Source organism: Lonchura striata, chromosome 7 (genome assembly GCF_050655825.1).
Source record: "Lonchura striata isolate lonStrDom1 chromosome 7, ASM5065582v1, whole genome shotgun sequence".
NCBI lineage: Eukaryota > Metazoa > Chordata > Aves > Passeriformes > Estrildidae > Lonchura > Lonchura striata.
This window is the reverse complement of record NC_140709.1, coordinates 26,714,086-26,738,689: the sequence shown is the minus strand read 5'-3', so window position 1 is coordinate 26,738,689 and position 24,604 is coordinate 26,714,086. Positions and strand designations below refer to the sequence as shown.

The window sequence follows — 24,604 nt, the reverse complement described above, 5'->3', positions numbered from 1 at the left end:
GGGAAACACGCAGCGTTCGAAACGCGTTTTATACGAGCAATTTGGTGCTTGTCTGTTGGCGAAGCCAAGCTTTTAAATACTCGCAATCGCACTGTGTCAACAATTCTTTACGCAAAGGAAATGCTTTCGGTGCGATGAGCTGCAGGTCAGGCCACGGGAGCGAGAGCGGAGTGGGCAGAGAACGCAACCCGCCACGTGCAGAGGGCCGGGAGCGCCGCTGAACCCCGACACCGCGGCCGGTGCGGCTCGGGGTCGCCGAGAGGACCACCCGCTGACCCCTGCTTCGGGGTCCGTTCGGGAAACAAAGTCTCTAGCACGGCCCCTCGCGTCCCGGGGAACACACCCGCTTCCTATCAACGGTGGCCGACCCTGCCGCCAACTGCGGCACCCGGGGAAGCGAGGACAGCTCGGGTGAGGTGCCAGAAGGGCACACCGGCGGCGCCCCAGCTCCCGCGTGTTTGTGCGTCAGGAGACTCGAACCCGCGGCGGGGGCGGCCCCGCCACGTGGCTGGCGGGCGGAAGGCGACCCGCCGCTTCCGCTCCCCGCGCGCTCTCGCTTCCGCTGCCGCCGCCGCTTCCCGTTCCGGTTCCGCCGCGCGGCGCGCGCGTGCTTGAGCGCGGTCGGTGGCGGCGGCGCACGCGGCGCCCGCCGCAGCCATGCTGGTGCTGTTCGAGACCGCCGCCGGCTACGCCATCTTCAAGGTGAGCCGCGGGGCCGCGCTGCCGCTCGCACGGAGGGTCGCGGCCGCCGACCTGCGGCGGAGCAGAAGGGAGGGCGAAGGGGAGCGCGTCGGGCCTGCGGAGGGAATAACGGGGAAACACGGTGGGGGGTGAGGGTGAGGGAGAGGGAGGGAGTGGGGGTGAGGGAGGGAGTGAGGGAGGGAGTGAGGGCTCCCGCATCCCGTGCGGCCCCTCGCGGGGCGAGCAGGGCCGAGGGTGGGAGCAGAGGCCCCGGGGCAGGGGCAAGCTGCTCGGCGGGCAGAAGGGGAGTTACTCGGTGCCTGCCAAGAGGCATCTCTGGCGCTCCCTTCCTCCCCTGTGCCGGGCGGGATTTGGTAGGAAGTGATGCTCTCTGTGCGCTTTCTGTTCCGCGTGGCGGGCGGTGCCGTCTCCCGGCCGTGCGGGGCCCTGCGCTGGGCCTGCCGGCTTCTCGTGTCCCGACCTCGCTCTCCCAGAGGGACGAGCACACACCTTCCCAGGGCTTTGCCGGCCTCCCGACCGGGTGGCTCCGGGCTGCAGCTGCCTGGGACTTTGAGCAAGCCTAAACTAGAGTTGATACAGTGTCGTGCTCATTTCTGGCTTTTCTCTTGCTCGAGTGTTGATGCATGTACAGCTTGGTCATCGTTTGTTCATAATAACGTTCCTATTTTTTCCCCTTTCAGCTTAGTCTTGGGTTTTAGCTTGTGTGAACATGAGTGCAGATGCGAAGAGAGGAAGGGTCTGGTTTCCTTTGCCTGCAGCAGAATTGCATCCTTGCTGGTTTGCTCTCTCTATATTTCCTTTCTCTGCCCTAAAACATTTTCTCCTTATTGGGGTGAAGCCGTACAGTTCAGGCAATATTTTAATACAAACTTTAATATTTTAATTTTTGAAGGTAGATCAGGCATAAAGCAAAGGTAGGAGAAGGGACATACAGAGAGAACTCCAGGGAGGTATCTGCAGAGGTGCTGCAGTGTTTGCTGCAGGTGTCAGCAGTTTTCCATAGGTGTGTCATTTTTATATAGTACCAGTCTTGATTTTAGCAGTTTCTGTGTCTTTAATTTTCTCTATGTGCCTATATCTGTTTATAGAGGCTAAAAATTCTGTAGGTCTTGGTGTAGGAAAAATGAACTGCGGGAAAGAATTGTCTGGCTGAGGTTGCCCCAAGGTTTTGCTGTGCCTCACAGTCATGTGGGATGTCAATTCTACAAATTGAGTTTAAAAAAACACAACCTCCTTCAACCACGGTTTAGAAATCTGCCAGGGAGCAAAATTCATAATACTAGGAATGATTTCTGCACTGAGTTAAATTGCAATTGCTTTGCATTTGCATTGTGGGGACAAAACCACAAGATTATTGAGTGAGATGTAAAGAACTCAGTGTTGTAAAGATCTCGACTATTCCCCTGAACAATTTTTTGGGAATTTCCTGTGCACTCTGCATTTTGTGAAATGTTTATAGGCTCCAGTGTGTTAATCTTGTGCTGCTTAAAACTGAGGGGGTTCCCTGTGTACAGAGATGTGATTAAACCATTGCTGCCTCTTAGGTAATTCTTGGCTTGGTTGATGATCAAGCTGTGGTTCCAACTGTTCTTTACAGGAATTTCTTTTTTGTTTGGGTTAGGTCTGATTAATGAAAATAATTTGGGGGATCAGTGCTTTCTTTTAGGTTTCCCAGATGTTTTATTTTTCCAAAGCAGTGGTAAATTTGGGTTTGGGTCACCATGATTATGAGTCCTGTAGAGGAGGCGGAGCAAGCCCAGTTTTGATAGAGTTTTGCTTTAATGTGCCAGGTCCAGGAGGATGCAGCCATTACTGAAGAACTTCTGTAATTCAGGTGATAGTAAAAATGTTGCACTATTGTCTATTAGTAGGGTAAAGCTGCTGAGGGAGAATGGTGAAACACAGATCATTGAGGTTGACTTTGTTGACTCAGTGTTACCTACTGCAAAGTGGTTGGATACACTGTAAATGTTTCAGGTTTCCTAGGTTGAATAACTAAATATACTTGTGTGCTGTGTTTCTTTTTCCTACAGGTTCTGAATGAGAAAAAGCTTCAGGAAGTTGACAGTCTGTGGAAAGAATTTGAAACTCCTGAAAAAGCAAACAAAATGTAAGCAGCTTTACATGTAGGGATAGCAGTGTGGCTTGTGAAAGAAGGACATGGCTGCCTGTAGTCACACACAGCTGAGGTTCAGAATGAAGTACTGATTTTTGGGTTTCAAAAATTATTATTTCAAAAAGTATTGTAAAAGCTGTGAGCAATGATAATGTGAAGTTAGATACTCTGAGATGCTTTGAGATGCTTACAATGGAATATCAAAATGAAAGAAATACCTTACAGTGTAATTAAGCAGTAGAAGTCATTACCATGTGTCACCAAAACAAAAAAATTGAACAGTATTTTAAGGTAATGTGGGTGCTTTGACAAGAACATCCAAGCTTTTAATGCTGGAAGTGTCAGTGAAATGCCAGGGTTTTGTGCTCACAGGAAATTCTTTTGGGAAAAATAAAACTTAATCCAGGTGGAACTACATAAATCACTGAATTGAGAGCTAGTGTTGTTGGCCATGCCATCAGTGAGAGCACCACTGCAGAGCTGCACAGGGATTGCAGCGTCCTCTAATCAAGCCAGCCTTTCTAGCAAATTGCCCTAAAGCTGGGGACAATGGTGGATTCCTTCCAAGTCTGTCTAGTGATTTTATTGGAAGATTTCTAACCAGCTTTGATTATAATGGATGTATCTGAGTAAGCTATGCATTTCATATTTATCCTGCTCTGTAACACTACTTAGAGCGGAGTCCAGAATATCCTACATCTGCCTGTTTGTAGTGTGGTTAATCTTGTCCTGGAAACATGGTCTTGGCCACTTGCTATACAGAATGTGGCTCTTAATGGGATCTCCATTCTGATAAAAATAATTCCTCTTTTGCCTTTCTGAAAAGGCATCAGTGTAAGCCTGAAGCTTTTGTTGAGATCTGCAAATGCTTAACTCAAGTATTCAGCTGTATCTGTGACCTTGCTTCCTTTGCTGATACTTGACTCACAATCAGCAGTTGTTAATCAGAGCTGGATTAGTTAAATGCCTGTCCCTGACGAGGAATTTACTGGATTGAGATAGCTTTTTAACTGTAACTATATACCAACACCACAGACTGTGAGGGGTAGAGGGAAGCTGTACCTAAGGATCTGTCACAGTGTGGTTAAACAGTCTTCATAGGATTCTTGGCTCTGGTCAGCACTTAGGGCATTAAGAAATTTTTGTTGTTTGTCTTAAACTCAGTTCAGAACTTGTATTCTAACATCTAATTACAGGGGAAGACTTGAGGATTTATGGGCAATGAATCAGTTCAAATTTAAAGTCTTTGAAGATGTATTTGGTTGAAAAGCATGTTAAATCTGAGCTATGCAGGCTCTTCATTCCACAGAGGCAGAATATTTCCTTTTGAAGATGAGTGGGAAGATGCTATCATCAGTCAATCAGGTTGCAGTGTTGAAATTTAAACGGATGATGTCTGTCTTTAAATATGAACTACAATGCAAAACTGGGGGTTAGGTTTTCTGGTGATGTCAGTCCAAGAAATGCCAAATCAAAATTCCTTTTTTTTTTTTTCTTTATATAGTTGTGAGACTGAGCTGAAATGTCACACCAGACTCAACTGGCCAGTTTAGTGCGCTGAGTCCTTTTTGAGGGTCTGCATATTGTTCTTTTGAAGCTGTAGGGAAAAGAGAGGAGCTGTAGTAGCAGAGGCAGAAAAAAAAATGGTTCTAGGATATGGTTTATATACACTTGTTTGCACACTTCTATTTTATTTCTGTAGAGTAAAGCTGAAACACTTCGAAAAATTTCAGGATACAACAGAAGCACTTGCTGGTAAGTGAGTTAACACTATTATTTTAGCTTTTAAATTACAAGTTTTTAAAAGTGAGCTGGTTTTGATGGTTATGAAGTCACCTATCCAGTCTATAGTGCAGTAAAGATGTAATAAAGTGTCATTTTTTCCTTCAGTGCATATATTCCAGCAGTTTATAAATGAGCACCATATAAGTTGTGACTGATACATGTAGCCTGTCTGTTGTCAATGATGGATTCTTGTTGAAGCTGAATATCACTGATTTGAGTCAATAATTCGTCACTACCACTGAGACAACAGATAGGTATTAGAGGTCATTCATTATTACAACCACCTGGGTTTTATGGATACAGCCTAAGAAAGGTCTGTGTTCTCCTCAAATTTAGGAGTTTAAGCAAAATGGAAAACCTTATATTCAATAATTTTTATGAATTCTGCACTTAAATGCTTGATATATGGCCTGGTTTGAACAGAAATGGTAGGAATTCTAGGCAATAATTCAGAAATGGTGTGACAATTACTGCTGAATGTGCTGTATGATTTAAGTAGGTGAGTGTTCCACATCACATTTATAATTAAAGATCTTCATATTCTGATGCAGTAGGGATAGCTTATAAAAGAAGCAAAGAAACAAGAATGGAGACACAACCATCAAACAGGAGATGCAAGTAAAAGAGCTGTTGTACATTGTGGCATATTTTTTTGATTATGCTGCTTTTGCATAGGTTTGGGTTCAGTTCATGTATAGTTAGGCTGGTTAAAAAAACCTCAAAAACATCTAACACCTACTACTTTGCTTCAAGTTGACTTGTATGCAAAATGGAGAGGTTCAGATGACTTATGGCTCATTTATTTTTGAAGGCGTATGTGACTGTTCCAAGGGGTTAGATGCTGTTGGCCAGCTTGCAGGGTAGAAAATTATCTGCATTGTAGAAGGATTGAGAGGAAATTCAGCACAGCACTTTGATTTTACTCCTACATGTCATTAGGTTCTGGAAACCAAAAATCACTGGCTGCTGCTCTGTTACTGTGTTAGAGATGTATCAGTCCCAGAAGTTCAGTGGAGCACAGAGCTGACCCTCAGAGTTGTATAAGTGCCTGCTTAAAATATATTGTGTGGGATTGTAAAGCTTTTACAGATCTATTAATATTTAAGAATGAAGAACATCTTTTAAAGATTCTCCTGTCTGCATGCTGTATTAAAAGGGTCTGTCTGACTGTCCAGTTTGGCATTATTCCTGGGGCTTTAGATAGTACATTATCATCACCAGAGAATGCAAATAAGCCATTACTCAATTTAGGATATTTTGGTTGCTGCCTAAGGGACCTGGCAAATGGTTGGTTAATTAAATTATACACAAAATATTCCCATATAACTTTGCCGTTGGAAATGTTAAGCATGGATCTAAAGCATATGGCATACTGTTTGTAGAGATCCTTAAACAAAATTGGCAAAAATAGAACTGAAAACATACGGAGAAAGGAGAGGCAACTAGGAGAAAGATTTTTGATTTAGGCCTTCAGAGGAGGATGTGTATAATTTTCTTCTATTTTGATTTTCAGCTATTGCATGGTGAAGTAATATTGCAGCTCAAACTAGACTTTACTATGGACAGTTAAAATAAATATATGAAGTTAGAAGTAATATTTTTACAGGTTTTAGGAGAAGGAAACGGTATCTTTGGTCTTTTGTTTTATGCAGCATCCACAGCTCTTGTAGAAGGCAAGCTCAGCAAGAACTTGAAAAAGATTCTCAAGAAGATCGTGGCAAAAGATGCCCACGAGCAGTTGGCTGTGGCAGATGCCAAACTTGGAGGTGTCATAAAGGTGATAACTGATTTTTGTTTTTCCTTTGTCTCATGCTCCTGAAATGCTATAGTCGGATTTCAGAGGTTTTGCAGTGGATTATGCTGCCAGTGCTGTGTTTGCAATATAGAGGATAGTTAATCCTGGTGTGTGTACAGGGAAGATGTTGTCTTGAGAACACAGGTGACTGATATGGTAAGAATGCACTGAGGTCTTCAGGTTTGCTTGATTTCTCTCTTAAACATTGGTCAGAAACCCAGCAAGTAGAAAAATTAATTTTCTAATTATCCAATCCAGATAAAGAGGGGAGGAAGGAACTGATCAAAAAACCCAAGCCAGGCAGACACATACTCCTCACTAACACATGAAGCAGTAGTAGGGTGGTGATTTATTGTCTTTTTGGGAGTGGGCATTGTTGTACCTTCCTCAGTGTGCAGGTAGCTGTGCACACCCCTTGGTCCTTGCCTGCCCAGAGAAAGAAGGAAGTTCAGTGAAGGTGGACTGCTTTTTCCAGTGTCCCCTTGGTGTCAAATACCAGTTGCCCATCTCATGTCCAATTGCTCCCTGTTCCACTGAACTTTGTTCTGTCATGCTGTCTTAGGAGACTCTGTAGGTTGCAAAATAAGAGCTTAATGTTAAAGTGCAAAGACTTTAATCTAATTATTCAGTCTTATTCTCTGAAAAAGTCACAAAGTCCCTAACCCTCTACCTCTGAATTTTCTTTCTGTGACCAAACTTTTTCTAGTAAACTTCAATATCTTGACTCTTAAGTTGAATGTTCTACACAGCAGATAAGAATATTAATTATAAATCTGCTCTTTTCAAAGTGGAATATTAACTGTGTGGGGAACTGGGGGTGTCACTGCCCTGAACATGAAAAATGGATGAAACTTGTGTGATCACAGGATTGCAGTGGGAAAACCAGTTAAAATGATGTAAGGCTGCTGGAAGAAAGACTTCAGAGGAATGTTGTGCTATGCCTGATTTTGGACCGTTGATTTCCACACTGCAGGAGAAGCTGAATTTGAGTTGTATACACAGCCCAATGGTTACAGAGCTGATGAGAGGAATTCGCTCACAGATTGAAGGGCTCATAACAGGCCTCCCTTCTCGAGAGATGGCAGCTATGTGCCTGGGTCTGGCACACAGGTGAGTTCCTACAACAGCTCTGTTTCATCCTGTCTGCCCCATTCCTGTGTCTGGCTGAGCTGCACTGCTTGAAGTGTTTCTGAGTACGTGGCATGGCCTTCTCTGTAAGTCAAGATACTTCTGTAAATGAAATCTTGTTTACAAGATTTTTCAGTTTGCACCCACCATTTAGAGAAAGGTTTCCTCTTCACCCAAAGTGGAAGCCGGTAGCTTTCCTTTTCTTGTTACATACTTCAGGAATTCACCTGGAATAGTCAAGGGAGTCATATAAAGTTCCATTGCCATGAAGAGACAAGGTGGAGACCACAAGTTGATGATTTGGGCTAGAATAAATGCCCATATAATAGATAATGCAAATATTAAAGGCAGGGTTATTCATTCCACCTTGTTCTTGCTGCTTTTTAGATTTAGTGGATTAGTAGCTAAATACAAAGTTGTTGGATCACCATGGGATCAAGCATCCATTAGTGAAGTAACTTTAATCCATATTCTGACATGAGCTTGTCCTGTCACAAGCCACTGGCAAGTTAAATGCTTTGCTGTAGCCAATTCCTTAAAAGTGTGTTTACTTTGAAAATGGTCATTAATATTGAAAAAGGACTTTTAAGATGCAAATCCTCATTGATACTAAGTGTCTTTCACTGTAGCATACAGAGAAAATGTTAACATAACATTAAAGCCAGATGGTAATGGGCTTTCTCAGACAATGAGAATCTGTTCCAGGAAGTTTCTTTTGTTACTTCACATTAGCATTGCTGGTATTTGCTGCTAGGGAGGTGCAGTTTTGTGGAATGCTTCCAGCTGCTGCCAACTGGAAGTGCTGTTGACAAATACATTTTGTGGAGAACCATGCAGAAAAACCAAGAGCCAATTAATTTCCTGACACAGCACTTAATGTTCAGTCTGCAGCAGGTGGTACAAATAACCTTAACTTTCTCTTTCACCATGATCACAGGGTATGGGAGAGCTATTGTGAAACTTGTGTCACTGTGGCTTCTAGCCACAGCTGAGAGCAGTCAGTGGCACAGAACTGAGCTTGGTTTCAATGAACCTGTGGACAACTATTAATGTTAAAAAGGAACAGGTGGGGCATATTCTGCAACAGGGTGTCAGGATGCTGATGAAACTGTATTTGTGTCTCCTCAGCCTTTCCCGATACAAGCTGAAATTCAGCCCAGACAAAGTAGATACCATGATTATCCAGGCAATTTGTAAGTATATTTAGAGCTTAAATTATTAATGGATTTGGCATAGGATAACTAACTTCTTTACATTGGCTAAAGAAAAGTATTGTTGTCAATTTCCTCCTAGGATGTCTTAGTAAATTGGGCACTGATGTTCATCTAGGCATAAAGTGTGTTTTCTCAGTAGGGTTTTCCACAAGCAGGAACATTTTTAAGGCAATAGAATAAACTGTCATGCACTTAGCATAGAAATCAGCTGAGCTACAGGCAGTGTTAGTTCAGTCCTCTAAGGGTTTTCCTTCCCAACATGCCTCCCTTCTGAGTGGTGCAGGGAGAATGGGCCCCACAGGATAGCATTTTCTGACCCAGCATTTAGGTGATGTCTTGCATAGATGACAATGTAGAAATAGATTCCTACATTAGGTGTGTAAATCACACTGTAGTGTGTAATGCTGCATTCTGTCTCCCTGCTTTCTGAATGGAAAACAGACTGAAATTCTTAAAGCAGCTAGGAAAGCCCATTCCTCCCTTTTCCTTGAAGACACATCATAATCTGCATGCTTGCTGTGAAGCAGTGGTGAGGAATCCTGTTCAGACTATTAATTCCCAGACTGTTGCCAATGATGAAACATAGTTAAACTGAATTTAATGATGTAATTCAGTTCCTTCGTCACTACCACTGAGGGAACAGATGGGAATGTTGGATTTGCATTAGCAGGAACTATTTTAGCCGCAGGACTCTCTAGCAGTATATGCTGTAGGTGCTCTACTTTAATAAACTATAAATCTGTCATATGTTGTAAATGGTGAGCCCGTTGGCTTTGTATTTGGTATACTTATATTATAACAGCAGCTAAAAGGCTTGCTCTTTTAAATCAAGTAATAGAATACAAGATCAGTTAGTTACCAGTAAAACATTTTTTCCTCAAAGTTAATTCAGTGCCAAGATTTTACATCGACCCTTTGTGTAGCACTTTGGCTGACTAAGAGGAAGGAGAACTGGCTACTGCGCTCTTTCTAGGGGAGTGTGCTGCTAGGGAGTTGGTCCAAGATGATCCCAGTGATAAAACTTTGAGGACACACTCATGGCAATGCTAATATTTCTATAGTATTGTGCCTGGTATTACACAGTTCTCTGAAAAATAAAGATTTCTAGTGTACTGCAGTTTGGTTTATTCCAATATTTATAGAGTGAAATACTTCAGGTAATCCCCCTTTACACTATTTAAATTGGTTGGCTTGAGAGTACCACATTTTTAGGTTGCCCTTTTAGAAAAAGAACTTTTTCTTTCTTTTAGCTCTTCTTGATGACTTGGATAAAGAATTGAATAACTACATAATGCGCTGTCGGGAATGGTACGGTTGGCACTTCCCTGAACTGGGCAAAATCATCACGGATAACCTGACATACTGTAAATGCGTGCGGAAAGTCGGTGAGTAGGGAGGACAGCCGGGCCTGGGGCATGGCAGTGGGCACGTGTCGCACTACGACACAAAATAACTCATGCGTGCACACTAAGATCAAAAGAGTAAAAGGAAGCAAGTTTTATTTCTGACCTCACAATATATAGTATTCCAAAAGCAACAAGTGGGTTGGAGGACGAAACTGTCACCTCTTCAACCACGCTGGTCAAACCAACAGTTCATCAATTCTCTCCTGCCACAAAGAAGAACGCAAAACAATCATTATTTACATGACAGTGCATGAGAAACTCCAGTAGAAATATGTAAACATCAGAATGCATAGAAAACTTAAAAGAACTTTAAAAACTTTTAAAAGAACAGGGCGACAGGCACAACGTGAGTGGCACTGGTGTGAGACCCACTCACTGTTCATCCAGCTGCTCATTGCCCTGAGCAGTGCTGCCTTCAGCAGCAGGGCAGATGGGGCCAGCAGAAAAGGGGAGGGTGTGTTTGCATGTGGATGTTGGTGCAATTTGCCATTTGGAAACATAAGTGAAAGTTAATGCCACATCACCAACCAGTCCTTCATGGACCACCAGCACATCTTAGAATCATAGTCAGCAGACCAGTTTGGAAACCAGTTCCTAAAAAACTGATGTAAAGAGAAGTGTTGCCTGTCTCTGGGTGTTCTTGAAGGCAGCAGCTACTACAATTACTCATAAGAGCAGAAAGAATGACTGCTGTATTTTGGATGCTTGCCTCACCTCTTGGGCTCATGTGTTTTGTATTGATTTTTTTTTTTTTTTTGCTTGCTAGGTTTTTTGTAATATTAAAGTTTGCAGTCCAGAGAGAGACATGTGGTTTTAAGGAAGCTTCTCCCCCCACAGTTGTAGAAACAATTAAATAGATTTGGTTAGTTGTAAGTGACTGCTTCCTGGAATTCTATTCTTGTAATAGTGTCACGGAAAGTTTTGCAGCAACCAGCTAGTGAAAAGGTGATGTGTGCAGTATGGGCTTTCTGTTGTTTTTTTTTTTTTTTTCCTAGTTTCAAATTTATTATTTCTAACCATTCCTAGTTGGTATAAACACAAAGTCAAAACACTGACATATATTTTCGGAATTCAGAATAGTGTGATGGCAGACTTGAGTCACTGTTTTTGTTTCGGCCTTTTATCTTCATCTGTTTCTGTGCCTTTTTTACTAGTTCATCTCGCCCCCAGCACAAATATGCTTTCATCTGTCCCCCACAGGAGACAGAAGCAATTTTGCTTCCTCTGATGTTTCTGACATCCTACCAGAGGAGATTGAGGAGGATGTGAAGGCTGCTGCTGAGATTTCTATGGGGACAGAAGTATCAGAAGAAGATATAAACAACATAATCCATCTCTGTGATCAGGTATGTACACATGAACAGATAGGAGTAGGACTATTTTGGCTGACTCAGAGCGACTTCTGCTAAGGAAAGCTTTTCCCAGGGCAGTGCTAACTCTTGTGATGGCAGTGATGATTCCTATATTGTGTTCCTGATGTTCAGACATGAGGGTGCACAGTCACTCGCTCATCTGAGCCATCTCAGGCTGTTGATGTCTGCACAAAGCCTTCTGAAAGTGGCAGTCTTACTTTTGGGAGGAATTTTGCTATCATTGTACTTTCAAGTATTTGAGATAATAGCATTGTATAGCCTCTTTGTCACTGTGGAAGCTAGGTGATAAACCCTGGGTTAAAAATGGACCACTGAAGCCCCAGAATAATTAGGAGTTCTACCCTGCTCTTGTCTGGGCCATGTGTGAACAAACACCCTCTGACTTCAGTTATGCTAGTTGGATCCCTTTGTGACTTTACCAGGGGGTGGCAGGGTTACGAGTTCCTGTTCTTGGTTTAGACCAGGCTGCTTTTTTATGTGCATTCTAATTGTATATATTTTTATGAAACAAGTAAAAAGTATGTGTCCCATTTCAAGAGAATGGTGGCAAAGATTTTTGTAAAAACTGAATATTCCAGGGTTTTGTCCTAAAGAAAATGTCCTTACTAAGTGTTTCTGTTCTGCATCTCAGTCTTTGTCATGTTGTCAGCTCCTTTATCAGGAGTTTCGCTGAGAAAATAAGTTGCATAAGGGAATAAGCAGAACAGGTCCAATATACTTTGTGCATGTAGCTCTCTGCTCTGGGAATATGCCCTATATAAAGGGCATAACTTTGGCTCTTGGCTGTTTGCATGTTGCAGTTTTATGTCTCCTACATTGGAATTCTCAGCACTTCCTTGTGTCAGTATATTTATCTCTTACTATTTTTTGGTTGGCTGACTTCTGTAACCAAACTCTGTCTGTGCCAGGTGATTGAAATCTCTGAGTATCGGACACAGCTCTACGACTATCTGAAGAACAGAATGATGGCCATTGCTCCCAATCTCACTGTCATGGTGGGAGAACTAGTGGGAGCAAGGCTCATTGCTCATGCAGGTGGGTTACAGTGATCAACATAAATAAGTTTTAGGTGACCTCATCAGAGGTTTTCTCCGAGGAGCTGGTCAGCTAACAGCATTATATAAGGCCTGGTGAACATATCATGGTAAATGGAGCAAAGGCAGCACTTCAGGAATCTTGAGAGTACCAGCATGAGCTTGGTAGTAGTCTGTGATGATGAAGTTCTCAGTTGGCCTGAATTCTTTTTGGAATATGAGGGCAACTTAAGTCACTACCTCTTCTGAGACACTTACTGAGCTTCCTGCTGATAGTTCAGTCACTTCTGAGGTAAAAAACCAGCACTGGGCATTTATAGTCAGACTGGCTCAAGATAGAAGCCTTATTTCAGTTATCTGTGCTGCAGTTCTGTGATGAAACATTCTTGCTGTCAGACTGTCAGGAGTAGGCATTATTCCAGTGGAATATGTTTTATTGAGTCAGCCTTCTTTCCTGACGTTCAAATCAAACCAAGACAGTTGAGGCATGAAGGAAGTGGTTTACCTGTCCTTCAAGAAACAAATGGGAAACAGCTCTCATGAAGACTGATAAATCTGAGCTTCTTACACTATTCAAAAGCTGGAAACTAGCCTAGCTGCTCCTCTGACAAATTACTCTTGCCGTGTCACCTCTTTCTAGGTTCCCTTCTGAATCTGGCAAAACATCCAGCTTCTACGGTTCAGTTACTGGGTGCTGAGAAGGCACTCTTCAGGGCACTGAAGACTAAAAGGGACACACCTAAGTTTGGCCTTATCTATCATGCCTCCCTGGTGGGACAAAGCAATACCAAAAATAAAGGAAAGGTAAGCTGCATAGTTCTTTACTGGCTTGGCTTTTTCCATGGCATTAATAGCTTCAGCTTCATGATGGCTTGAGCTTCACAGTGAGGCTTTTCCATGGCTTGGTTTACTGTATTGCTTTTGATGACATGGAAAATACCACTGTCCTACAAATCTTTGAAAATTGTTCACTCCTCTTCAAAAAAAGGGAATAGGATTGTCTGACATACTTGAGCAATAATAGGTGTGTTCTAGATCGGTTAGGATGTAACACTGGCTTTCTCAAGGAGTATGTTAATACTTTCTTCTTTGTAACAGTACACTAAGGTGTTAAAGACTTTAGTTTTGCTTGAAAATTGGACTCTGTACTAAAGTTATTTACAGCTTGGTCTTAATGCTTAGTCTTTCATAATAAGGTGGATGAATATACGTTTAAATTGTGGAGAAAGCTGGAAATTACACATCAGACTAACCTGGTTATTTGGGGTAGAGTAGGGTATGTATAGCTGACTTGCTATCTTAGACGTTTCTCTCTATTTATCAAGGAAGCAAGGTGTTACATTAACAATATTTCAGTGTTGAAAGAATGAGACACTAATTATTTTTTGGACTAAAAATTGCCAGTAAATGGTTACTTTGTTCTTTTGTATGTGGGTATGGTTTCCAGATCAGAGTGAATCATTGCCTTATGTTAAGTCTTAGCATTTAATATTATTTTTGGCTTTTCCAGATTTCTCGAATGCTGGCAGCAAAGACTGCCTTGACTATTCGTTACGATGCCCTTGGAGAGAACACCAGTGCTGAAATGGGAGCTGAGAACAGACTAAAAGTAGAGACGAGACTGAGGCTTTTGGAAGAGAGAGGGGTAAGTCTTGCAGAGAGCTGAGTGAAGCTGTCGTTCAGGGTATGATTTTCTGACACTGCTTTTTGACTCTTCTCAGTTGCATGTCACTCTTACCCTGTAGTTTCTCCCAGCTTTGGCTGCAGTGTCTGGGCATGTAAGTTGGCTGCAGGCATTTGTGTGACAGCTGTTCTTGTTTACAGGGTTGTATTTATTTGCTATGTGCTGAAAAATCTTGATAGTGAACAAGATTAATAAGATCATACCTTTACATTCCCTACATCTCTCTGAATTGCAAGGATAGGTTTACTATTTCAGTTTCTTTCTCTATACTTTAGGAGGAGTATTTGTGCCAGTATTTTTTTCTAGCCTGATTCCTAGAATCTGGGCAGCATCTTGTGGTGTTTAGTCTTAGGGGAGCTTTCTCTGTAGCTAAAGCAAAATGTTATTCTGCAAATTGCTGCACTGCCCTCCTACCACCTGATGCATATCCTGGCTCTCTACACCTGCTGTTCCATGTTGCCATCAGCACAGGGTTCTGGGAGAACATAGGGACCCTTTCCTCTTTTAGGTGGCTGCTGCATGTGATCTTTGAATGACATCTAGGTTCAGTCTTCCAAGCTAGATCTGATAACAATGCTCTAGTACTGGCATCACTAGAACAGCAAAGAAAAACTCAGAAAAACCTGTCCACTCTCCATGGAAGGTGAAACGTCCCAGTCACCTGACAAGTACTCTTTTAATTTAGTTTAGGGCCTGTGTTGTGGCTTTAAGGGTGGCTTTATGCCAGCTGTAGGGTGATAGCCCTGACATGCAGTTATTCTTGCCGAAGGAAAAAAGTGCACAAATTTGAGCTGCTTTTGGGAGTTTGGAGGTATGATGTTATGTCATGTTACTGTCAGGTATTTGATGCAGTAGTAGATGTCCCTTACTTGAATTTGGCTCTTGAAGAGCAGCATGAGGAAGGCCATTCTCACCTCAGCCTTCCTTACAGCAGTTACGCTCCCTGTGACTACTCTACCCTCATGTAAAGCTAACGCAGGTACACAAGAGATTGAACCATAATTTATGTCTGTCTTTCCATTTTTATTTCAAGAGCTGAATAACGTGTGTTGTGCATTCTTTTCCATATGAGTAATTTGTTTTTCATATCTACATTTCTCTTGTAGATAAGAAGAATAAGTGGCACTGGAAAAGCCTTGGCCAAGACAGACAAGTATCAAAACAAGAGGTGAATAGTTTTTCCTTTCAGCTTGGCTGAGTAAAAATAACTCTTCATGTTTTTATTTTTGAAAAGCTTTTTGGATGTGGGCTGAGTTGACCTAAGATCCAGAAAACATTTTTCTATACTATTTAAACATTGATAATAAGTTCTGTTGCTAATAAGAATTTCCTTTTTCCCAGATTTTTTAGTAGTAAATTACTGATATCATCAGATAGCAAGTACTTTAGGTGCTACCAGCAGCACCCCAAAAAGCAGAGTGTTAATATATAGCAGCTTTATTTATTACCATTCCAAATGAAATAAATTTAGAAAATCAGAGTTTGAATTAATTTCTTTCACTGTGAAGCTGTCCTAGAGACCTACGTAGCCATCTTATTCTTAAGAAAACGAAAAAAAACCAGGCACCATTTGTTCTGAGCAAAGTTTCATATCCTTGTTTAAGTCATGTATGTAATAAGTAACACTCTTAAGCAATAGATAAGGTCTTTATGTACTCTGGACAGTTAGAACAGTTTCTGGTGCCCAGAATGACACTGTAAATTGCAAGTGGGGCAGCTGAACATCTGAGGATTTGAACAAGGTATTATTAGTCTGCTGTGACATCTGGGTTTATTGCTTAATTTGGTTGCAGGCTTTTTGCTTAGCTTGGTCTGCTTATTTTGCTGAGCCTTTAGTGTAGAGAGGGCAAGAGCTCAGCAAAACCAGGGCTCAGTGCTCATTCTGTGAGGAAAAATTAGCGCTGTTGCACCCATCTGCAGCTCCTAAACATCCTTCTGGAGTCTAGCTGTAACTTCTACTTCCATATGTCAGGCATTTCCAAGCGTAGTGATGGCTGATTTCTGGAGCAGCTTTTGCAGACAGTGTCAGTCAGTAAATGAAGCATCAGGGCGTGTCAGGAGGCTGGAGCTGAGGGAGGAGGTTGTTAAAGAGACAACATAGATGCTGGAGTTTGGCCTCTGGAAATGAGGAATCATGAACTCCTGCCAGGACATGTTTCTGCTGTTAGACATGCTTTGCAAACATGTCTTGGCTTGGGGAGAATCTGAAGATAATTCCTGGCTGTTTGGCATAGTCTGGCTACCTAAAAGGGAAACTAACTCAGTACTTGTCAATTTGTCCTTGTAGTACAAAAATGGTAGTACTGCTGCATGGGCATGTTAGAAGGGCTAAAATAGTGTTTTAAGGAGATGGGCAAGGATCTTAGTCTTGTATGGAACTGTGGATTTTGTATGAAATAGCTAAATTAAAGTAATGTACCAGAAGTTAAATGCAATTTAGTTTTTAGAGATGAGATTCAAGTGAAATGTTTCTGTATGCTTTCCAAAAAAGATGCAAGAGATTCTATATTTGTCTTATTTATGATTTTGGGGTTTTGGTTTTGTTTTTAATTAGCAGTATTATGACAGTGACAAGGAAGCCAGTGAGCACTCACTTGGGTTTAACTAAAGCAGAGTCTGCCTTTTGCAAAAGGCTACATAATCAATTTCTTTAAACCAATGTGCAGTGTTAATACCCATAAAATAATTTCCCATGTTTGGAGGATGAGCTGCTGGTACTGTCTGCTGGCATTACTGCATGCTTCCCAGCCCAGTCACTCAGCTTCAGTTGCTTTTATAACCTGTGCAAGGTGTCTACTTCAGATTCTTATTTTAGAAAAGTTCAGATGTCCATTATGTGGCTGGGACAAAATATTTCAATTTAGTGTTTTAAAACTTCTTCTTTCTTCAGTAGGAATTCTGTTCTGAATAAGAAAAGAACTGCTTCATTGCTATTTGATGATTCAGTTGCCCCTTACAAGTTCCAATTAAAGAGCATTGGATTTCAGGGTGGCTGGTTCTCTACAGCCTGTAGAGCAGTTTGGGACTGAACAAACGAGCATGCAGTAACTGAGAAGAAGCAGTTTCAGACACAGATTAGGTATTTGAATGTCCCATAAATTGAGTGATACAGGTGCTACAGCAGTGAGCTGTAACATTACCCTGCCTTGTGAGTTTGCCCTATCCGTGTAATGATGGAGAGGCAGTGGAGAAAAAGCAGAAATAAAACTACTTCTAATGCTTTGTGTGTATGTATTATTACCCCTAGGGTACAATTATGGGGTAATATACCAAATACAATACAATAATACACCAAATGGTGGGGAGCTGTGTGCTTGTGACCATATGGCTATGCTAGATATACTTTCAGCATCAGAGAAATCAATGTAATGGGTAATTCAAGTGCTATGTAGAACATTGAACAGGTATAAACCAGAATCAAACTCATAGTTAACTGGTATTTTCCTTTCAGATCAGACAGTTGTACTTCGTGGGGTATCTCTTTCCTAGCCATGATTACTGATAAAGGCACTGTGTATGGGAGGGAGGGCCTCACTACCTGTAGATGCTTTGTTAACTGAGCAAGATTGATTTTCAAATATTCTTGGTAGGTTGTGTTGGAAAGTTTATGTTCAACTGCAGGATCTTCCCTGAAGGTTTGCTCTTCTTAATACATAAACTGACTTTTTTCATTACAGTGAAATAAAAGTGTTTGACCCCTCTGGTGACTCAACACTTCCTGTTGTTTCCAAGAAGCGCAAAATTCAGGAGGTGGATGAACAAGACACAGAGGTTGCAGTGAAAGCAAAGAAGTTCAAAGCAGAGATGAAAGGTTGGTTGCTATACCTGTGCTGCTGCCATGTCACTGTTTGCATCGTGCAGTTGGGATTAGCATTTACAGCCAGCCACAGTACCTGGGTATTCTCCTTGAGAATGGCAGTGTATTTTAAAAAAGTGACTGCAGACTGCAGTCAAATTAAAAGCAGTTGTAAATGTGTAAGAACATTTAAAAACAAAACTGATATACTTGCAGAATTTCTTGCTCAACAGGTTTGTATTTAGTATCTTGAAGTCAGAAAAGCTGCTCTCTGTAAAACCAGAATTTGCCCTATTTTCTTTCAAGAATACTATTTTATTTTGTGTAGAAGAGTTTTCTAGTTTTTTTCAATATATAAGAGGTCAGAATTGGACATGAAATGACACTTGGAAATTTCCATCTAAATTTACGTAATACATGAACAAATGTTACTCTCTGGGGAGCTAAAACTGAACTGTGTCCACAGTTCTTTCCTTCTCTGATAAGTTACTGTGTGAAGAAAGATTTTGAACTGTGACTGCAAAATAATTGAGTTTAACAGTATGGTTCATTGTAAGAAACATTCTGTTCTCACTAGTGTCTAACTTGGGAGGGGAAAAAATGGGGAAAAAGAAGATGACTTAAAGTCATTTCTGTGAGATCCAGAGCCAGATCTGGGCACGAACAATTTCACATGTTTTGCCAACTACCCGTGCCTGCAGCAGGTGAGGGCTGTCAGAGCCTTCTCTTTCTGCCTTCTCTGCTGCTCTGTTCTAGGGTAGCAGAGTGCAGATATGCTGGTTCAATGCCTCTTCATGCTCAGGTGATGGAGGTGTGAGCATTCCAGACACCACTTAGTCCATCATGTCTGTGTACATGGAAGAAGCAAGTTGCAGGAATCTAGACATAGCAGAGAAGTAAAGTTACACTGGAGAATCCTTTGTGCTGTAAAGCTGAGGTCTGTGCTCCAGCTTGTTCTCTTATATTTAACATAATGAGAAAAGGACATCAGTACTTTGGAGGCTTGAACTTTGCCCATTTGCTTTTGGAGAATGTGGGTGTTCTCACAGCTACTGCTTTTGAGCCAACTTCCCTTACTATAGCCAGAATTGTTCCCTTGGGCTTCCCTTGCATTATCAAAGCAAGTGTTGACATCTCACAGGCAGGAGCTCGTTGCAGGAGAAATATTACATTGCCTTCCAGCCTTCTTTTTTGTAGTGTGAGGAGGATGTTTCATTTCATAGTTATATTACTCAGTGGTTGGTGCTTTTATACACAAACCTGCTTGAGTTTGCTCCATTTATTTTATATTCAGATTTGGGGATTCAGTGGAGCTTAGCAGTTATCCTTAAACTGGAGGTAGTGTCCAGAATATTTGTGGACTACTGAAATCTATGCTGTTTGGCTGCTTGCTTTTCAAATTTCCCCAAACCTGAAGTACAGGCCTCAGCTGTGTTGCTTTTCTTCCTTAAAAGATGGGTAATTTTTGAAATGTATGGTTAATAGCTCCTACTTTTTCTCAGTTCTTTGTATCAATTGGGTCATTTTATTTGACACTCGGCATTAGTGCTAACTATGCCACTTGCTTCAGACTGTAGAATAAATGTTTCTGGAGAGTACATTTATCTTATGTCACTTCTATGCAGAATTAATCCCTTCAGTCTGTCCTCTTGTACCCTTGAAAATAGTATTGCCTCATGTGTGCAAATTGTATTTGAGCACCCAGCATGGGTACACGGATTTCCCTGACACCTGTAGAGAGACCATAGCCTTGCTGTTTTCCAGCATGATTTCTCTGATTGCATAGTGTGCTAGTGGGGGCTTGGTAGTCCTAGATGCTGAGGAGTTCAGCAAGTCACATAATACACAGAAGGGTGCAGAGGAGATCCCAGTATTAAGATTTATGTTGCATGTCCACTTGAATATGCATGTGAGCTTTTAATGTCTGCCGTTCTCGGCTCTATTGTTTTTTGCTGCAGTGCCCTATTCAGCTTTTGCCTGGTCAGAGATAACACATCCAGACAGTGTGTTGTGAAATAAGTCTCTGCCCCCTCCTTCCCCATGCTGTTTGTGCAGCTGCATAAAAAATGGGGGTGGTGGAAAAGTAGTCCCAGCAAAAAGCATTCTTCAGCCAGAAATTTTTATTTGGTTAATGTTACAAGAGGAAGGTAAAGGACAGGAAAGAGCTGGGAAGCTGCCACTGAAAAGTTTTGGTCAAACCATTGCTTTTAATATCTGTTGTAAAGGGGGACAAAGTATTTTGCATTATGCCAGTCTGACGTGTAAATGTTACTGCAAGATGAGGTGTGTGGTGTTTTCCCTCTCCCTGTTTGGGGTGTATGAATGGCAGTACTTTGAGTGGGAACTGGCTGGGGATTGGGGTTGAGGTGTGACTTCAAAACACATTCTTATACCTGTCAGGAAACCAAGTGCAAGGATTAGTGCCTGAAACAAGTTATAATCCACTTTAGGAGCTGTCTGTTAAAACTTGTTTTCATGTTGGTGAAGTGAAACAGGGCAGGTGTTTTTGTGGCTGTGGTCTCTGAAGTTGGCTGTGGCCAAACAGAATGCATACCAGCAAGGCTAGCCAGTGCCCCCAGGGAAGCCTTCAGCTTGCATTTAGCATCAGGATATAGTAGCAGTTAGTGACATAGGAAGGAATTTCTTGATAAGAGAAATATCTTAAATTAATGGTGTTAATGGAGTGAACCCTGCAACATACAATAGCAATAGTTTGACAGGGTGTTCTTTACTGATAGGCACTGTGACTTCATTCTGTAGATGTGGAACATTGTCTGGAGGAGGCAGGGTGCATCAGGACATCAGGCTTATGTGTAAAAGCATAGACAAAAATGGTGGAAAATGATGAGTGGAACTGCTGCTGTTGATGTCCAGCACTCCCAGGGCCATCAGTCAAATTGTTCTTCAGGGTGCTGCTTTGTGTGCCTCTGTGCCTGAGTCAGAGCTATTGTTTTCCTTGTGAGCTGCTGTGTATCACAAAGAAACCCCCACCGGCCTTGATTGACTTGGAAGTATTGCACCTAGAGGGAAAAGAGCAGCACCCCTGGCGCCTTTATCCTCATTCTGGCTAGGTACAAATATGTGAAGTCTTGTGATGAGCTTTGCTAGAAGGCAGCAGCTGAAATCTTCAGGAAGGGCTCTGCTGCTTGCTGTGAGAAGTGACAGTGCCTGTGAGAACCCAGTGCATCCATCATCTGCACTGTAAATTGTGACAGGTTACACTGCCTGGTGTGTCAGACTTGATGACATCTAGGGTAATAACAAGAAATTATTTTTTCAAGGTTACCACCCAACATTTTTCTTGGAAATGCATATTTTACCAATCCAGCTGAGTAAAAACATGTAGCATAGAAAATACAATGTGCATGCTCCTGTTATATACAGTGTGGCTTTAATATAGTTTATGCTTATTTTTCAGCTACTTTTCATTTCCCTATGTCAACAATAGGGAGGTGAGGACACTCATTTTTGTACCTGCTTTGAATATCTTATGCTTGCACACTGTTTGTGAATTTTGTGGCAGAATCCACTCAAAGTTATATTTACCAGGGTTTTTTGTCTAGAATATTTTGCTGTATTGCTTCTGGTATGTTTTTTAATGTCAGAAAACTGCATGTGTTGGCTGTATTCTTCTGTAGACATGTCTAGAAATTTTTTACCCTGAAGCCAAATTTTTTTATCTGAAGCTAATGTTAGAGGCAGAGTTTGAAGTGTTATTTTTGACTCATACAATCCTTCTTCTGGCTTGAGGAACTAAACTTGTGACAAAGTACAGTTAGGATGTTAGGAGGTTATGTGGTTTGGTTCTTTTTTTTGTAATGGAACTTGTTCTTTTTGTAAGTGGTGAGTGAGTGTTCCTGAAAATGAAATTGATTCTTTCATGGGGGACATATGATGAGAGAATGATGTCTTGAGTCATACCTCCAGTAGCAGCTATACATACCGCAAACACCACTGGTTTCAGCATCAATTTTGTAGCTACTGAAGGACAGTGGTTGCTACATTATGAACTTAGTCATGAGTACTGTGTGAAACTTGGTATCCAGCACTGACTCAGCTGTGCAAATAAATTTAACTTGGGTATGCTCCAGTAACAGCCTGGCTGCTGCATAGGCTGTCAGCTTGGTAATGATTTCTGCTTGGTTTCTTTACCTCGAGATTCCCAAGACTGTGGGATGTATTCTAGGAAGTGAGTGGTAAATCACAGTTCCATTACCACTGTGATTAGATAGGGCAGCTGTTGATGAATTGTTCTGAGAAGTAACTGTAAGGTCATTAGTAAATCTTTCCCTGGGTTGACATTCCTCTCAGCTTATATAAATAGTATTATAAATAATTCTTGTCGTCCAGGATAGGAAAATGTTTCTACATTAAATGCTTGAAGTTGCATTGAGATATTTGTGTTTGCCAATCTAAACAGTAAAGAAAACTGGTCTGCTTCTTAACAAATTTCCAACATCGAGATGGAGAAATCAGTTGTGAACAAGCTACTGCTGGCTAAATGTATTTCTAAGAGGGGATTTAGAATCCTTCTGCTGCTCCTGTGTTGCTGGTAAAAATACTTGTCAAACTGTGGATAGTTGCTTTTCCAATGGAGTACTTGAAGGTAATTTGGCAAACAAATGAAAACATGCAAGCTTCTTTTAAACCCTGGGAGCAGCATGTAGGAATAGCATGATGTGAATTCATCAGGAGATGTGAATTGCGCTGTCTGAACACTGTCACTCATGTCTGAAGTAGTTGTATATTTTGGTTCTGGCAGGGAGTAGTAGTTCTGCAGGTAAGTTAAGAGAAGGTGAATACGAGTCATTGCATCCTCTGACATCTTGTAGCTTTTTCTTTTGTGCTCTTAATAACTGACAACCTGCCTTTCATTTTTGTCCTTTCTGTGGTACAGAAAGGACAGCTGTAGAAGATGGTGAACCTGTCAAAAAGAAGAAAAAGAAAAAGGATAAGGAAAAGCAAGCTGAAGAAGAGGTGGTACTGAGTGAGGAACTCACCACCAGCCCCATAATTGAGGTGAGGCAGAATTGCACAGCTACCTGATCCTTTTTGGGAATGTTCTCTCCAAAAGAGAGTGAGGAGTAGGGAGAAATTCTGATATGTATAACCCATGGCATGCAAATAGTTTTGCTCTAGTAACTTTATTTTGTGATATCTGTCACTGTAATCCAAGAACATTTGCATTACAAAATAAGATCTGGAAAGTTTGTGACTGCAATGCCTCCATTCCCCTTCTGTCCTCTGCCCACCCCCAGCTCTAATCTTCTCCCTCTTTGCATCTTTTCTAATGGGAAGAATGTCCCTTGGTGCCAATCCACAGGCATCTCCACTTTGGGACTTGTAGGGAGCAGAGGCTGTACCTGCTGATTTGTTACCTTCTAGCAGCAGTAGAGCAGATGGGACCAAACCCAGCTTTTGTCTCAGTTCTGAAGTCCTGTTCTTAACACAGGGTTTAATTTAGTGCCCTTTGTGTCTGTCAGCTGCAGGGCTGAGGACAGGGCTGAGCTGTGACAGTGTGGCACAACCTCCCTGTCCCCGAGAGCAGCCAGTGCGTTCAGTAGCTGAGGAAGGACATGGTTTGGGCTGTGCTCTGCTGAGCATGGCAGCTGGGGTGATGCTTCGGCTGTGAGCCCTGTTGCCTAGCTACACATGTTGCTTTGCTCTTCCATTATGCTTTGTTCATGGCAACATTTGTTTGTTTGCAGAACACAGAGAAAAAGAAGAAGAAAAAAAAGAAAATGAAAGATGAGGGTGAAGACTGATGTGGAACAGGGGTGAAACACTGGCCCTTGGACAGCTGCTTCGGAGTAGCATTTCTCAACATAATTTGTTTAGCCTCTTGCTGAAAACTAACTTCCCTGTGTTGCAAGAGGGCAAGGAGATGGGTTTGATAGCTTTCTTCTCCCTGGAACAGGATACCCTGGTGTTTCTGATAATTAGGAGGAGTATTGGTTTCTTTTGTTTGAAAGTTCACAATAGATCCTCTTTTCACGACCAGTCTCTCTTGATAAGGAATAAAAACATTTTTATGGATATTTTATGCCTTTGTCTTTTAATTTGTTTGCTGTTTTTTCTAGCCATTATTAGAACTATTTCTAAGATGTATTGTTTTAAATAACTGATAAGTTCTAAAGTTCTAAATGTGTAAATGTTCTATTGCAGTTTATTCTCTAAAGATTTCAAAGGTTGTAATATCCTTAAATTTTCTATAAAGTGGACACAAATATCTGTGCATGATATCAAAGATGTTTTGAACAGTTGAGATGTGTTACCGAATCTGCACTGTACTTCTCTTGATAATGTTTTTTTTAAGCATCTTTCAGTTTTGCTGCACTGGCTAACAAAATTCAGATGCATGTTTTGAACAAATGTGAGGTAGCTTTCAAATTGCTTCATGATGCTTTTAGCAACTTCCCTCACTTGATTTAAAAACAAAACAAAGCAAAAACCAAACCCTCAAAACTAACAAAATCCAAGAAAAAAATACCCCAACCAAACTAAACCCAAGGCAAAATTACTTCTTCAGCTATCTGATAATGAAGCAGAAAAGACAAGTGTTTTATTAGTA

General features: G+C 41.6%; 1 protein-coding gene and 4 non-coding genes across 5 annotated transcripts; all 5 read left to right on the top strand.

The window, feature by feature from the left end:
• The first annotated feature begins 591 nt into the window (after nucleotides 1-591).
• On the top strand, nucleotides 592-24,069 carry NOP58 (NOP58 ribonucleoprotein). The gene is made up of 15 exons (XM_021555359.3): nucleotides 592-702; nucleotides 2,736-2,812; nucleotides 4,521-4,573; nucleotides 6,256-6,380; nucleotides 7,372-7,508; nucleotides 8,655-8,719; nucleotides 9,991-10,125; nucleotides 11,347-11,492; nucleotides 12,428-12,554; nucleotides 13,194-13,357; nucleotides 14,064-14,198; nucleotides 15,344-15,405; nucleotides 17,915-18,048; nucleotides 22,931-23,052; nucleotides 23,742-24,069. The coding sequence occupies exons 1-15, from the start codon at nucleotides 658-660 to the stop codon at nucleotides 23,796-23,798; spliced, it is 1,584 nt and encodes a 527-aa protein (XP_021411034.1). The 5' UTR covers nucleotides 592-657; the 3' UTR covers nucleotides 23,799-24,069.
• Nucleotides 4,769-4,857, top strand: LOC116183876 (small nucleolar RNA SNORD70). Its single transcript, XR_004148574.1, has one exon. It is a non-coding gene; the product is annotated as a small nucleolar RNA SNORD70 (small nucleolar RNA).
• On the top strand, nucleotides 9,300-9,387 carry LOC116183877 (small nucleolar RNA SNORD70). The gene has a single exon (XR_004148575.1). It is a non-coding gene; the product is annotated as a small nucleolar RNA SNORD70 (small nucleolar RNA).
• On the top strand, nucleotides 11,589-11,669 carry LOC116183873 (small nucleolar RNA SNORD11B). The gene has a single exon (XR_004148571.1). It is a non-coding gene; the product is annotated as a small nucleolar RNA SNORD11B (small nucleolar RNA).
• Nucleotides 12,722-12,807, top strand: LOC116183872 (small nucleolar RNA SNORD11). Its single transcript, XR_004148570.1, has one exon. It is a non-coding gene; the product is annotated as a small nucleolar RNA SNORD11 (small nucleolar RNA).
• Nucleotides 24,070-24,604: the final 535 nt, after the last annotated feature.